Source organism: Leptopilina boulardi, unplaced genomic scaffold (genome assembly GCF_019393585.1).
Source record: "Leptopilina boulardi isolate dan_hultmark-lab unplaced genomic scaffold, ZJU_Lbou_2.1 LbouV2_408, whole genome shotgun sequence".
Classification (NCBI taxonomy): Eukaryota; Metazoa; Arthropoda; class Insecta; order Hymenoptera; family Figitidae; genus Leptopilina; species Leptopilina boulardi.
This window is the reverse complement of record NW_026137983.1, coordinates 2,610,888-2,625,900: the sequence shown is the minus strand read 5'-3', so window position 1 is coordinate 2,625,900 and position 15,013 is coordinate 2,610,888. Positions and strand designations below refer to the sequence as shown.

Here is a 15,013-nt window from a genome sequence, read left to right as displayed (position 1 = left end):
TAATGCGAAAATTGTCATCGAGTCAGTCAATTTTTTTATTTTTTACTGATAAAAAATCTTATAATATATGTTATGTTAGCATCCTTTAAAATTCATAATAAAATATTTTTGGAGTAAAACTAGTAAAGGCAGATATTGTTAAGATAGAGTCCTTGTATATTTTAAGTTATAAATTGTACTATGTATAAATGTTATTTTATTTGATAATAAAGATATTTTCAAGTCAAAAAAAAAAAAAGTCGAGTCAGTCAGTTTGACTAATCACTTCTTTTAGTATGTTTGTGATTTGTAAATATTTTATATTTTTGTTTTATTTTGTTTATTTATTTGATTTTATTTATTGATGTAATCTTAATTTATTGATTTTAATTTTGTAAAATAAATTTTATTTTTTAATTTTTTGTTTAATGTTACAATTTTGAATATAAATTTGTGTTGTATTTATTTGAATATGATTTTTATTAAAGTGATCTGATGATGGTGGCGAACCAGACCACCGAAACGTTGTCTTAAATATTTAAAAAGTGAAAGATTGTTTTTTCTTTTACCTTACATCTTCCAAAAAATCGAAAAACTAATTTTTTAAATCCTTCACGCTTTAATTCTTCTCAAATTCTTGTTTGAGTATCTCAATATACAAAACTATACTCAGATATTGTCATAAATCAAGTAAAATAGCAAAAGGAGAATATACATAATCCCAAACTTTTCTTCTCCATGAAATGTAAACTCTTCAAAGATCATAAAAAATACAACTTGAAACGATATAGAAACTTTTACCATGGTACACGAAACAAATGTTGACCAGATACGAACATGATTCACTAAACCAACGAAAGTCAAGTACTGGTCACACAAAGAATCAAATATCGGTTATGAAATACTACACGGAGAGACCGCCAGTTGGAAAAATTACTAAAAAAATTTACAAGTAGCGGAAATAAGGTTACATTGTCAAATATTGCTGTAGGAAATCGAAAATTCTACTAGCAGCATACTTAATAAAACCTGTAGACTATAGTAAAATTGTACACAAATTGGAATAGAAATTACTATAGTCTACAGTTTTATTAAGTATGCTGTATGACAAAGTAACCTTATTTCCGCTACTTGTAAATCTTTTTAGTAATTTTTCCAACCGGCGGTCTCTCCGTGTATTTTTTAAATCCTTTTTTGGTCTTTCCCAAAGAAGGATACTCAAGAATAAACCGCAATATGGTTGTCATAAAACACCAAAAACTATTTTTGACCAACAACATAAAAAAGGCTCCCTTTCTTGTTAAAGAAAAAATTGATTCCTTCGTAAAAAAATTTGTTGGCCCTGAAAAGGGCCGATTGTTTTCGGAGAGACCAAGATTGATTTACTTGGAGCTGGTGTACTTGGTGACAGCCTTGGTGCCTTCAGAGACGGCGTGCTTGGCGAGTTCACCAGGAAGAAGAAGCCTGACAGCGGTTTGAATTTCCCGGGAGGTGATGGTTGACCTCTTGTTGTAGTGGGCCAAGCGGGAAGATTCGGCAGCGATACGTTCAAAGATGTCGTTGACGAAGCTGTTCATGATGCTCATGGCCTTGCTGGAGACTCCAGTGTCGGGATGGACTTGTTTCAACACTTTGTAGATGTAGATGGCATAGCTTTCCTTCCTCTTGCGCTTCTTTTTCTTATCAGTCTTGGTGATATTTTTTTGAGCCTTGCCGGCTTTTTTCACAGCTTTTCCACTTGCTTTAGGAGGCATTTTGGATTTTCAGAGACAAACACGTGTAAACTCAATGAGAATACGGAGTGAATTGATGCTCGGCCCACAAACCGGGTTCCTTTTATGTTCTGTCGCAGTGGCTATGCTACATTGTGATTGGTTCGTGCACTCGCTGTAAACGTCTACCAGTCACAGTATTGCGGTAGGGGAATAATGGTGGGGGACCCTAATGGAAGTGCATAAATAGTCGATTTTACTGAAATTTTTGTATTAGTCATCCGACCTTTGAGTTGTTCGTTACGTTGCTACTAAACTAAATCGAAAAAATGTCCGGACGTGGAAAAGGAGGCAAAGTCAAGGGAAAGTCAAAGACTCGTTCCAACAGAGCTGGACTTCAATTCCCAGTTGGTCGTATCCATCGTCTCTTGCGCAAGGGAAACTACGCTGAGCGAGTTGGTGCTGGAGCTCCAGTCTACCTCGCAGCAGTAATGGAATACTTGGCTGCCGAAGTTTTGGAATTGGCAGGAAATGCCGCTCGTGATAACAAGAAGACCAGAATCATCCCCCGTCATCTCCAACTTGCCATCAGGAATGACGAGGAATTGAACAAACTTCTTTCTGGAGTCACCATCGCTCAGGGTGGTGTTCTTCCCAACATCCAGGCTGTTCTTTTGCCCAAGAAGACCGAAAAGAAAGCTTAAATTTCTACCCACATCCTCTCTAAAACAATCGGCCCTTTTCAGGGCCATCAAATCTTTTTTACGTGTGAATCTTGAGTTCTTTGCATTATTTTTTTCATTATAATACATACGTATTAGACGGTGGCAATATTTTTATTACATTTGGAATATGTTGGATTTTTTTGTTTTCCAAACTCAATGCCACTCTAATTAGATTATCTTAAAATGAGAATTAACTGAAGCTATGTAAAATTTTTAACGAACTTTTGAATGCCGTACTTTTATGCTCTTCGCTCATTTGTGATTTATAATTTTTTGGAATATTTCGCTAGCATTATCGTATTATTAGTATGATTGTAAGATTACATCGTATAAGCCTGTAGCAATCTTATAGTGGACTCAAATTTCCGCCCAACAGTATAGGCTTCAAAAAACAAGGTGAACAAAGCTAATATTTCAGTTTCTTTTTTTTTTGAAACTTGGTATGTAAGTATTTTTTTGGTCGCTGATTACGAACATAAAGTATGTTTTTAAAAGTGACACGCTGTGAAATAGGCCAGAATTATAAATAAATGAAATTAAACTTATACTTTTGTGAGAATTAAAATTCTTTTTGTACTTCGAAGCAAACCAAAGCGCTTCGATAGCAGTTAACTGAATCGGCAATAATAATTAAATGAATCCCACTCTAATTTTCTTAATATTGTCACGTCATAATGAGGCGAGCTGGTACCGCAGCGAAGAATACATTGGAAAATATACCTATATAAAGGGAGACCTTTTACTTCAAAGACAGTCCCAAATTATACGCACAAATCCATCGTATCGAGTGTCAAATACAGTTCCAAAATATATACATCGAAGTGTCATCATAGTTAACAAGTTAAAATATTACATATTCAGAAGTTTTCGTCAGTTACGGTCATGCCCAAAAAATATACTAGAGTCAATGCGGTAATAAAAATTTTACAACTTAGAAGATATAATCTTAGGAGACCCGGTGTTCGAAAAAGGGAAAAACTAATAGAAGAATCATAATCATTATCATGACAATAATTATCATGATCATTATCATATCATAGTAATTATCATACTAATGATGATCATGATGATTATCATACTAATGAAGATCATGGTAATTATCATACTAATGATGATCATGATGATTATCATACTAATGATTATCATAATGTTCATCATGATGACGATCAGGATGATATTCATGATAATTTTCATGACGATAATCATGATGATGATGATGATCATTAGTATGATGATCATACTGATGATCAGAATGATGATGATGATGATCATCATCAGTATAATCAGCTTTAGTATGATCATCATCAGTATAATCATCTTTAGTATGATCATCATGGTCATCATCAGTATGATCATCATCATTATGATCATCAATATGATCATCTTCAGTATGATCATCATCATCATGATCAACACTATGATCATCATCATCATCATCATCATCATCATGATCATCAGTATGATCATCATCGTGATCGTCATCATCATGATCATCAGTATGATCATCATCTTGTTTATCATTAGTATGTTCATCATCATGATCATCATTAGTATGTTCATCATCAAGTTTATCATTAGTATGATCATCAACATTATGATCATCGTCATGATCATCATAATTATGGACAACAGTATGATCATCATCATGATCATCATCATCTTGATCAACAGTATGATCATCATCATGATCATCATCATCATGATCAACAGTATGATCATCATCATGATCATCATCATGATCAACAGTATTATCATCATCATGATCAACAGAATGATCATCATCATGATCATCATCATCATGATCAACAGTATTATCATCGTCATGATCATCATAATTTTGATCATCAGTATGATCATCATCTTGTTCATCATTAGTATGTTTATCATCAAGTTCATCATTAGTATGATCATCATCATGATCATCATCAACATGATCAACAGTTTTATCATCGTCATGATCATCATAATTATGATCATGAATATGATCATCTTCAGTATGATCATCATCATGATTATCATCATCATGATCATCATTAGTATGTTCATCATCAAGTTTACCATTAGTATGATCATTAACATTATGATCATCGTCATGATCATCATAATTATGATCATCAATATGATTATCTTCAGTATGATCATCATCATGATCATCATCATCATAATCATCATCATGATCAACAGAATGATCATCATCATGATCTTCATCATCATGATCAACAGTATTATCATCGTCATGATCATCATAATTATGATCATTAGTATGATCATCCTCAGTATGATCATCAGTATGTTCATCATCTTGATCATCATTAGTATGTTCATCATCTTGATCATCATTAGTATGTTCATCATCAAGTTCATCATTAGTATCATCATCAACATTATGATCATCGCCATGATCATCATAATTATGATCATCAATATGATTATCTTCAGTATAATCATCATGATCATCATCATCATGATCAACAGTATGATCATCATCATCATCATCATCATCATGATCATCAGTATGATCATCATCATGATCATCATCATCTTGATCAACAGTATGATCATCATCATGATCATCATCATCATGATCAACAGTATGATCATCATCATGATCATCATCATGATCAACAGTATTATCATCATCATGATCAACAGAATGATCATCATCATGATCATCATCATCTTGATCAACAGTATGATCATCTTCATGATCATCATCATCATGATCAACAGTATGATCATCATCATGATCATCATCATCATCATGATCAACAGTATTATTGTTGGAGATACAACGATATTTATAAATATTTAAGGTTTTAAGTAAAATTCAGGTGGAAAGGGAAAACCAGGTACTTGAGGTACCTGAGTGCAATTCCGGGTTGAAGGATTTTGTCAGTCGTGCTATTATAGTACTGCGGATAGCATTAAAGTTTGTACGGCTCACTTAAAGAATTAAGTAAAGAATCTACATTAAAGTCAATTCTACGTTTGATAAAATAACATTTCAATTGTTCAATAAAGTCTTAATTTATCTGTTACAATTTCTTATCTTTCATCTTATACGTGTTTTACTTCCAAATAACCTATCCAGTTTCAACAGGTTATGGCCCAGTTAGATAGAAAGAATAAGAATAATGTAAAGTTCAAGTAAATTAATTTTGAGTGAACAATTAAAATAAATCGTATAAATAACAGTGAAAGTTTTTTTTTAAAGACAGTTTATAAGTAAAGTGTAAAAAAGGTGACATTTGTGAAATTTAACAGTGAAGTGATTAATAAAGTATTTTATTTCACAATGGCTCAAAGTTTTCGTCCCAGTTTCCAAATCGAAAAATTAAACAATGACAATTATACCGTATGGAAATTTAGAGTGAAGCAAATGCTTGTAAATTTAGAGATATGGTCAGTGGTGAATGAAGAAGTTCCAGAAGCTCCGGATGCAGCTTGGAAACGAAAGGACGACCAAGCATCATCAACGATAGGGTTGCTCGTGGATGATAATCAATTGGTCCATATTATTAATTCTAAAACTGCACGGGAAGCTTGGATCAATTTAGAAGGATATCATCAAAAATCATCAGAAGCAAGCATTGTGCATTTATACAGAACCTTATGCAGAATGAGGTTAAATGAAGATGGCAATATGGAAGATCACGTGAATAAAGTACAGGACACAATTAACAGATTAAATGCTCTTGGTGAAGAGATAAGGGACAAGTTTGCGGCAGCAATGTTACTGGAAACGCTACCGGATTCGTACGATACGTTGGTGACAATGTTAGAAGGAAGGCAAGAAGGTCTTTCATTATCATTGGCAAAAAGTAAATTGATCGACGAATACAAAAGGCGGAAAAATAAAATGGCGTTAAATGAAGATAATTGCATCAGCGAATCAGCAATGAAGGCTCAGGTTACATCACAAAAGGAATGCTATTTTTGCAAAAGAAAAGGACATTTCAAAAAGGAGTGCGAGAAATATATCGCGTGGAAACAAAAACAGGACAAAGCAAATAAAGTTACGCACGTGGATGAAGATCATTTTGTTTTTACAACAAAAGACTATATGTGTTCTAAAGTGAAAAGTGAAAGTGAAAGTGTAAAAGACAATTGCTGGATCATGGACTCAGGAGCGACAAGCCACATGTGTAACAATAGAGAATTTTTTGAAAATTTAAGTCATGAAAAACGGGGAAAAGTACAATTTGCAGATAAAGAAGGGTTTACAGATGTTGAAGGGATAGGTTTCGGGACACTGAAACTCATAAACAACGGTAAAGAAATATCCATAAAGGTTACGGATGTTTTGTACGTGCCAAAATTAAGTTCAAGTTTATTATGGGTAACAAAACTGATAGAAAAAGGTTTCAGCGTACAATTCAAGGACTCAATTTGTAGTGTTATTAGCCCCACAGATGGAAAAGTGAAAGCTACAGCAGTATTAACAGAAAATAAACTTTTTCAGTTACAAACAGAAAAATGTTCAAATGAAAGAAAGATAATAAAAATTAAGAAAGATGTTGAGAATAAACAGGGTACAGGGCAAATAAAGGGTACGAGAACGGTGCGCATTAATGCAGGTATGAAGACCCAAGCCAAGGGAGACAATAAAGGTGTGAATACTAGCAATGTGGTATGTGTTGAGTGGTTTCCAGTAAATCCAAATAAAAAGGACAATGATGAGCATAAAAATGAAGATCAGGAACATCAAGATGGTACAATTTCAGGGAGAGAAACTTCATCGGAAAGTGTTTCAGAATCAAGTTATTCTCCAGAATCTTATGAATCGTTTAAAGATGATGAAAATTATCATGATAGTGAAACAGTGTTAAGAAGGTCCAATAGAGAAAATAAAGGTATACCTCCGGAAATATATATGGATTTATCTAAAGTGTTAAAGTGATAAAATCAAAAATAAGGTAAAAAAAAATATAAAAAAAACAGACTAAAGACAATTTTTAAAGGACAATAAGTTTTAAAAATATTGTAATTCAGTGCATTACTTAGAGTGTAAAGTAAATAATTAAGTTAAATTTTTAAAGATATTTAATTTTGAAAAATAATCAGGTCAAAGTTTATTTTATTCATGTAAATTGTAAATTATCGTTGAGGGAGAGTGTTGGAGATACAACGATATTTATAAATATTTAAGGTTTTAAGTAAAATTCAGGTGGAAAGGGAAAACCAGGTACTTGAGGTACCTAAGTGCAATTCCGGGTTGAAGGATTTTGTCAGTCGTGCTATTATAGAACTGCGGATAGCATTAAAGTTTGTACGGCTCACTTAAAGAATTAAGTAAAGAATCTACATTAAAGTCAATTCTACGTTTGATAAAAAAACATTACAATTGTTCAATAAAGTCTTAATTTATCTGTTACAATTTCTTATCTTTCATCTTATACGGGTTTTACTTCCAAATAACCTATCCAGTTTCAACAATTATCATCATCATGATCATCATCATCATGATCAACAGTATTATCATCGTCATGATCATCATAATTTTGATCATCAGTATGATCATCCTCAGTATGATCATTATCATGATCATCCGTATGTTTATCATCTTGATCATCATTAGTATGTTCATCATCAAGTTCATCATTAGTATGATCATCAACATTATGATCATCGTCATGATCATCATAATTATGATCATCAATATGATCATCTTCAGTATGATCATCATCATGATCGACAGAATGATCATCATCATGATCAACAGAATGATCATCATCATGATCATCATCATGATCATCAACATGATCATCATCATGATCAACAGTATTATCATCGTCATGATCATCATAATTATGATCATTAGTATGATCATCCTCAGTATGATCATCTTCAGTATGATCATCATCATGATCATCATCATCATGATCATCATTAGTATGTTCATCATCAAGTTTATCATTAGTATGATCATCAACAATATTATCATCGTCATGATCATCATAATTATGATCATCAATATAATCATCTTCAGTATGAGCATCATCATGATCATCATCATCATGATCAACAGAATGATCATCATCATGATCATCATCATCATGATCAACATTATGATCATCGTCATGATCATCATAATTATGATCATCAATATGATCATCTTCAGTATGATCATCATCATGATCATCATCATCATGATCAACAGAATGATCATCATCATGATCATCATCATCATGATCAACAGTATTATCATCGTCATGATCATCATAATTATGATCATCAGTATGATCATCCTCAGTATGATCATCATCATGATCATCAGTATGTTCATCATCTTGATCATCATAAGTATGTTCATCATCAAGTTCATCAATAGTATGATCATCAACATTATAATCATCGTCATGATCACCACAATTATGATGATCAGTATGATCATCATTATGATCATCATTATGATCATCCGTATGTTTATCATCTTGATCATCATTAGTATGTTCATCATTAAGTTCATCATTAGTATGATCATCTACATTATGATCATCGTCATGATCATCATAATTATGATCATCAATATGATCATCAATATGATCATCAATATGATCATCTTCAATTTGATCATCATCATGATCAACTGAATAATCATCATCATGATCAACAGAATGATCATCATCATGATCATCATCATCATCATCATCATGATCAACAGTATAATCATCATCATGATCATCATCACCATGATCAACAGTATTATCATCGTCATGATCATCATAATTATAATCATCAGTATGATCATCCTCAGTATGATCATCATCATGATCATCAGTATGTTCATCATCTTGATCATCATTAGTATGTTCATCATCAAGTTCATCATTAGTATGATCATCAACATTATAATCATCAGTATGATCATCATCATGATCCTCATCATCATGATCAACAGTATGATCATCATCATGATCATCAGTATGTTTATCATTTTCATCATCATTAGTATGTTCATCATCAAGTTCATCATTAGTATGATCATCAACATTATGATCATCGTCATGATCATCATAATTATGATCATCAATATGATCATCTTCAGTATGATCATCATCATGATCATCCGTATGTTTATCATCTTGATCATCATTAGTATGTTCATCATCAAGTTTATCATTAGTATGATCATCAACATTATGATCATCGTCATGACCATCATAATTATGGACATCAGTATGATCATCATCATGATCATCATCATCATGATCAACAGTATGATCATCATCATGATCATCATCATCATCATCATGATCAACAGTATGATCATCATCATGATCATCATCATCATCATCATCATCATCATCATCATCATCATCATCATCATGATCAACAGTATTATCATCGTCATGATCATCATAATTTTGATCATCAGTATGATCATCCTCAGTATGATCATTATCATGATCATCCGTATGTTTATCATCTTGATCATCATTAGTATGTTCATCATCAAGTTCATCATTAGTATGATCATCAACATTATGATCATCGTCATGATCGTCATAATTATGATCATCAATATGATCATCTTCAGTATGATCATCATCATGATCAACAGAATGATCATCATCATGATTAACAGAATGAGCATCATCATGATCATCATCATGATCATCATCATGATCATCAACATGATCATCATCATGATCAACAGTATTATCATCGTCATGATCATCATAATTATGATCATTAGTATGATCATCCTCAGTATGATCATCTTCAGTATGATCATCATCATGATCATCATCATCATGATCATCATTAGTATGTTCATCATCAAATTTATCATTAGTATGATCATCAACAATATTATCATCGTCATGATCATCATAATTATGATCATCAATATAATCATCTTCAGTATGAGCATCATCATGATCATCATCATCATGATCAACAGAATGATCATCATCATGATCATCATCATCATGATCAACATTATGATCATCGTCATGATCATCATAATCCTCAGTATGATCATCTTCAGTATGATCATCATTATGATTATCATCATCATGATCATCATTAGTTTGTTCATCATCAAGTTTATCATTAGTATGATCATCAACATTATGATCATCGTCATGATCATCATAATTATGATCATCATCATGATCAACAGTATGATCATCATCATGATCATCAGTATGTTCATCATTTTCATCATCATTAGTATGTTCATCATCAAGTTCATCATTAGTATGATCATCAACATTATGATCATCGTCATGATCATCATAATTATGATCATCAATATGATCATCTTCAGTATGATCATCATCATGATCATCATCATCATGATCATCATCATCATGATCATCAGTATGATCATCATCGTGATCAGCATCATCATAATCATCAGTATGATCATCATCTTGTTCATCATTAGTATGTTCATCATTAGTATGTTCATCATCAAGTTCATCATTAGTATGATCATCAACATTATAATCATCGTCATGATCACCATAATTATGATCATCAGTATGATCATCATCATGATCATCCGTATGTTTATCATCTTGATCATCATTAGTATGTTCATCATTAAGTTCATCATTAGTATGATCATCTACATTATGATCATCGTCATGATCATCATAATTATGATCATCAATATGATCATCAATATGATCATCAATATGATCATCTTCAATATGATCATCATCATGATCAACAGAATAATCATCATCATGATCAACAGAATGATCATCATCATGATCATCATCATCATCATCATCATGATCAACAGTATAATCCTCATCATGATCATCATCATCATGATCAACAGTATTATCATCGTCATGATCATCATAATTATAATCATCAGTATGATCATCCTCAGTATGATCATCATCATGATCAACAGAATGATCATCATCATGATTAACAGAATGAGCATCATCATGATCATCATCATGATCATCATCATGATCATCAACATGATCATCATCATGATCATCAACATGATCATCAACATGATCATCATCATGATCAACAGTATTATCATCGTCATGATCATCATAATTATGATCATTAGTATAATCATCCTCAGTATGATCATCTTCAGTATGATCATCATCATGATCATCATCATCATGATCATCATTAGTATGTTCATCATCAATTTTATCATTAGTATGATCATCAACAATATTATCATCGTCATGATCATCATAATTATGATCATCAATATAATCATCTTCAGTATGAGCATCATCATGATTATCATCATCATGATCAACAGAATGATCATCATCATGATCATCATCATCATGATCAACATTATGATCATCGTCATGATCATCATAATTATGATCATCGTCATGATCATCATAATTATGATCATCAATATGATCATCTTCAGTATGATCATCATCATGATCATCATCATCATGATCAACAGAATGATCATCATCATGATCATCATCATCATGATCATCATCATCATGATCAACAGTATTATCATCGTCATGATCATCATAATTATGATCATCAGTATGATCATCCTCAGTATGATCATCATCATGAACATCAGTATGTTCATCATCTTGATCATCATTAGTATGTTCATCATCAAGTTCATCAATAGTATGATCATCATCATAATCATCATCATGATCAACAGTATTATCATCGTCATGATCATCATAATTATGATCATTAGTATGACCATCCTCAGTATGATCATCTTCAGTATGATCATCTTCAGTATGATCATCATCATGATCATCATCATCATGATCATCAGTATGATCATCATCGTGATCAGCATCATCATAATCATCAGTATGATCATCATCTTGTTCATCATTAGTATGTTCATCATCAAGTTCATCATTAGTATGATCATCAACATTATAATCATCGTCATGATCACCATAATTATGATCATCAGTATGATCATCATCATGATCATCCGTATGTTTATCATCTTGATCATCATTAGTATGTTCATCATCAAGTTTATCATTAGTATGATCATCAACATTATGATCATCGTCATGATCATCATAATTATGGACATCAGTATGATCATCATCATGATCATCATCATCATGATCAACAGTATGTTCATCATTTTCATCATCATTAGTATGTTCATCATCAAGTTCATCATTAGTATGATCATCAACATTATGATCATCGTCATGATCATCATAATTATGATCATCAATATGATCATCTTTAGTATGATCATCATCATGATCATCATCATCATGATCATCAGTATGATCATCATCGTGATCAGCATCATCATAATCATCAGTATGATCATCATCTTGTTCATCATTAGTATGTTCATCATCAAGTTCATCATTAGTATGATCATCAACATTATAATCATCGTCATGATCACCATAATTATGATCATCAGTATGATCATCATCATGATCATCCGTATGTTTATCATCTTGATCATCATTAGTATGTTCATCATCAAGTTTATCATTAGTATGATCATCAACATTATGATCATCGTCATGATCATCATAATTATGGACATCAGTATGATCATCATCATGATCATCATCATCATGATCAACAGTATGATCATCATCATGATCATCATCATCATCATCATGATCAACAGTATGATCATCATCATGATCATCATCATCATGATCAACAGTATTATCATCGTCATGATCATCATAATTATGATCATCAGTATGATCATCCTCAGTATGATCATCATCATGATCATCAGTATGTTCATCATTTTCATTATCATTAGTATGTTCATCATCAAGTTCATCATTAGTATGATCATCGTCATGATCATCATAATTATGATCATCAATATGAGCATCTTCAGTATGATCATCATCATGATCATCATCATCATGATCATCAGTATGATCATCATCGTGATCAGCATCATTATAATTATCAGTATGATCATCATCTTGTTCATCATTAGTATGTTCATTATTAAGTTCATCATTAGTAAGATCATCAACATTATGATCATCGTCATAATCATCATAATTATGATCATCAGTATGATCATCATTATGATCAACAGTATTATCATCGTCATGATCATCATAATTATGATCATCAGTATGATCATCCTCAGTATGATCATCATCATGATCATTAGTATGTTCATCATCTTGATCATCATTAGTATGTTCATCATCAAGTTCATAATTAGTATGATCATCAACATTATAATCATCGTCATGATCACCATAATTATGATCAACAGAATGATCATCATCATGATCAACAGTATTATCATCGTCATGATCAACAGAATGATCATCATCATGATCATCATCATGATCATCATCATGATCAACAGTATTATCATCGCCATGATCATCATAATTATGATCATCGGTATGATCATCCTCAGTATGATCATCTTCAGTATGATCATCATCATGATCATCATAAACATGATCATCATTAGTATGTTCATCATCAAGTTCATCATTAGTATGATCATCAAAATTATGATCATCGTCATGATCATCATAATTATGATCATCAGTATGATCATCCTCAGTATGATCATCATCATTATCATCATCATTATCATCAGTATGTTCATCAACTTGATCATCATTAGTATGTTCATCATCAAGTTCATCATTAGTATGAACATCAACAGTATGATCATCAGTATGATCATCATCATGATCAGCATCATCATGATCATCATCATCATGATCATCATCATCATGATCAACAGTATGATCATTATCATGATCATCATCATCATGATCAACAGTATTATCATCGTCATGATCATCATAATTATGATCACCAGTATAATCATCCTCAGTATGATCATCATCATGATCATCATCATCATGATCATCATCATGATCAACAGTATGATCATTATCATGATCATCATCACCATGATCAACAGTATGATCATCGTCATGATCACCATAATTATTATCATCAGTATGATCATCATCATGATCATCATCATCATGATCATCATCATCATGATCAACAGTATGATCATTATCATGATCATCATCACCATGATCAACAGTATTATCATCGTCATGATCATCATAATTATGATCATCAGTATGATCATCCTCAGTATGATCATCTTCAGTATGATCATCATCATGATCATCATAAACATGATCATCATTAGTATGTTCATCATCAATTTCATCATTAGTATGATCATCAAAATTATGATCATCGTCATGATCATCATAATTATGATCATCAGTATGATCATCCTCAGTATGATCATCATCATTATCATCATCATTATCATCAGTATGTTCATCATCTTGATCATCATTAGTATGTTCATCATCAAGTTCATCATTAGTATGAACATCAACAGTATGATCATCAGTATGATCATCATCATGATCATCATCATCATGATCATCATCATCATGATCAACAGTATGATCATTATCATGATCATCATCACCCTGATCAACAGTATTATCATCGTCATGATCATCATAATTATGATCATCAGTATAATCATCCTCAGTATGATCATCATCATGATCATCATCATCATGATCATCATCATCATGATCAACAGTATGATCATCGTCATGATCACCATAATTATTATCATCAGTATGATCA

The 15,013-nt window shown here is 31.8% G+C and overlaps 3 protein-coding genes across 3 annotated transcripts in view; 1 reads left to right on the top strand and 2 right to left on the bottom strand.

The window, feature by feature from the left end:
• LOC127289440 (uncharacterized) overlaps nt 1-15,013 on the bottom strand; it is a 57,703-nt gene that overhangs the window by 20,809 nt on the left and 21,881 nt on the right. The window lies entirely within an intron of this gene.
• LOC127289438 (histone H2B) lies at nt 1,326-1,810 on the bottom strand. The gene has a single exon (XM_051317370.1). The coding sequence runs from the start codon at nt 1,731-1,733 to the stop codon at nt 1,362-1,364; it is 372 nt and encodes a 123-aa protein (XP_051173327.1). The 5' UTR covers nt 1,734-1,810; the 3' UTR covers nt 1,326-1,361.
• Nucleotides 1,956-2,447, top strand: LOC127289433 (histone H2A). The gene has a single exon (XM_051317366.1). It carries the CDS (start codon nt 2,021-2,023, stop codon nt 2,393-2,395), a length of 375 nt encoding a protein of 124 aa, XP_051173323.1. The 5' UTR covers nt 1,956-2,020; the 3' UTR covers nt 2,396-2,447.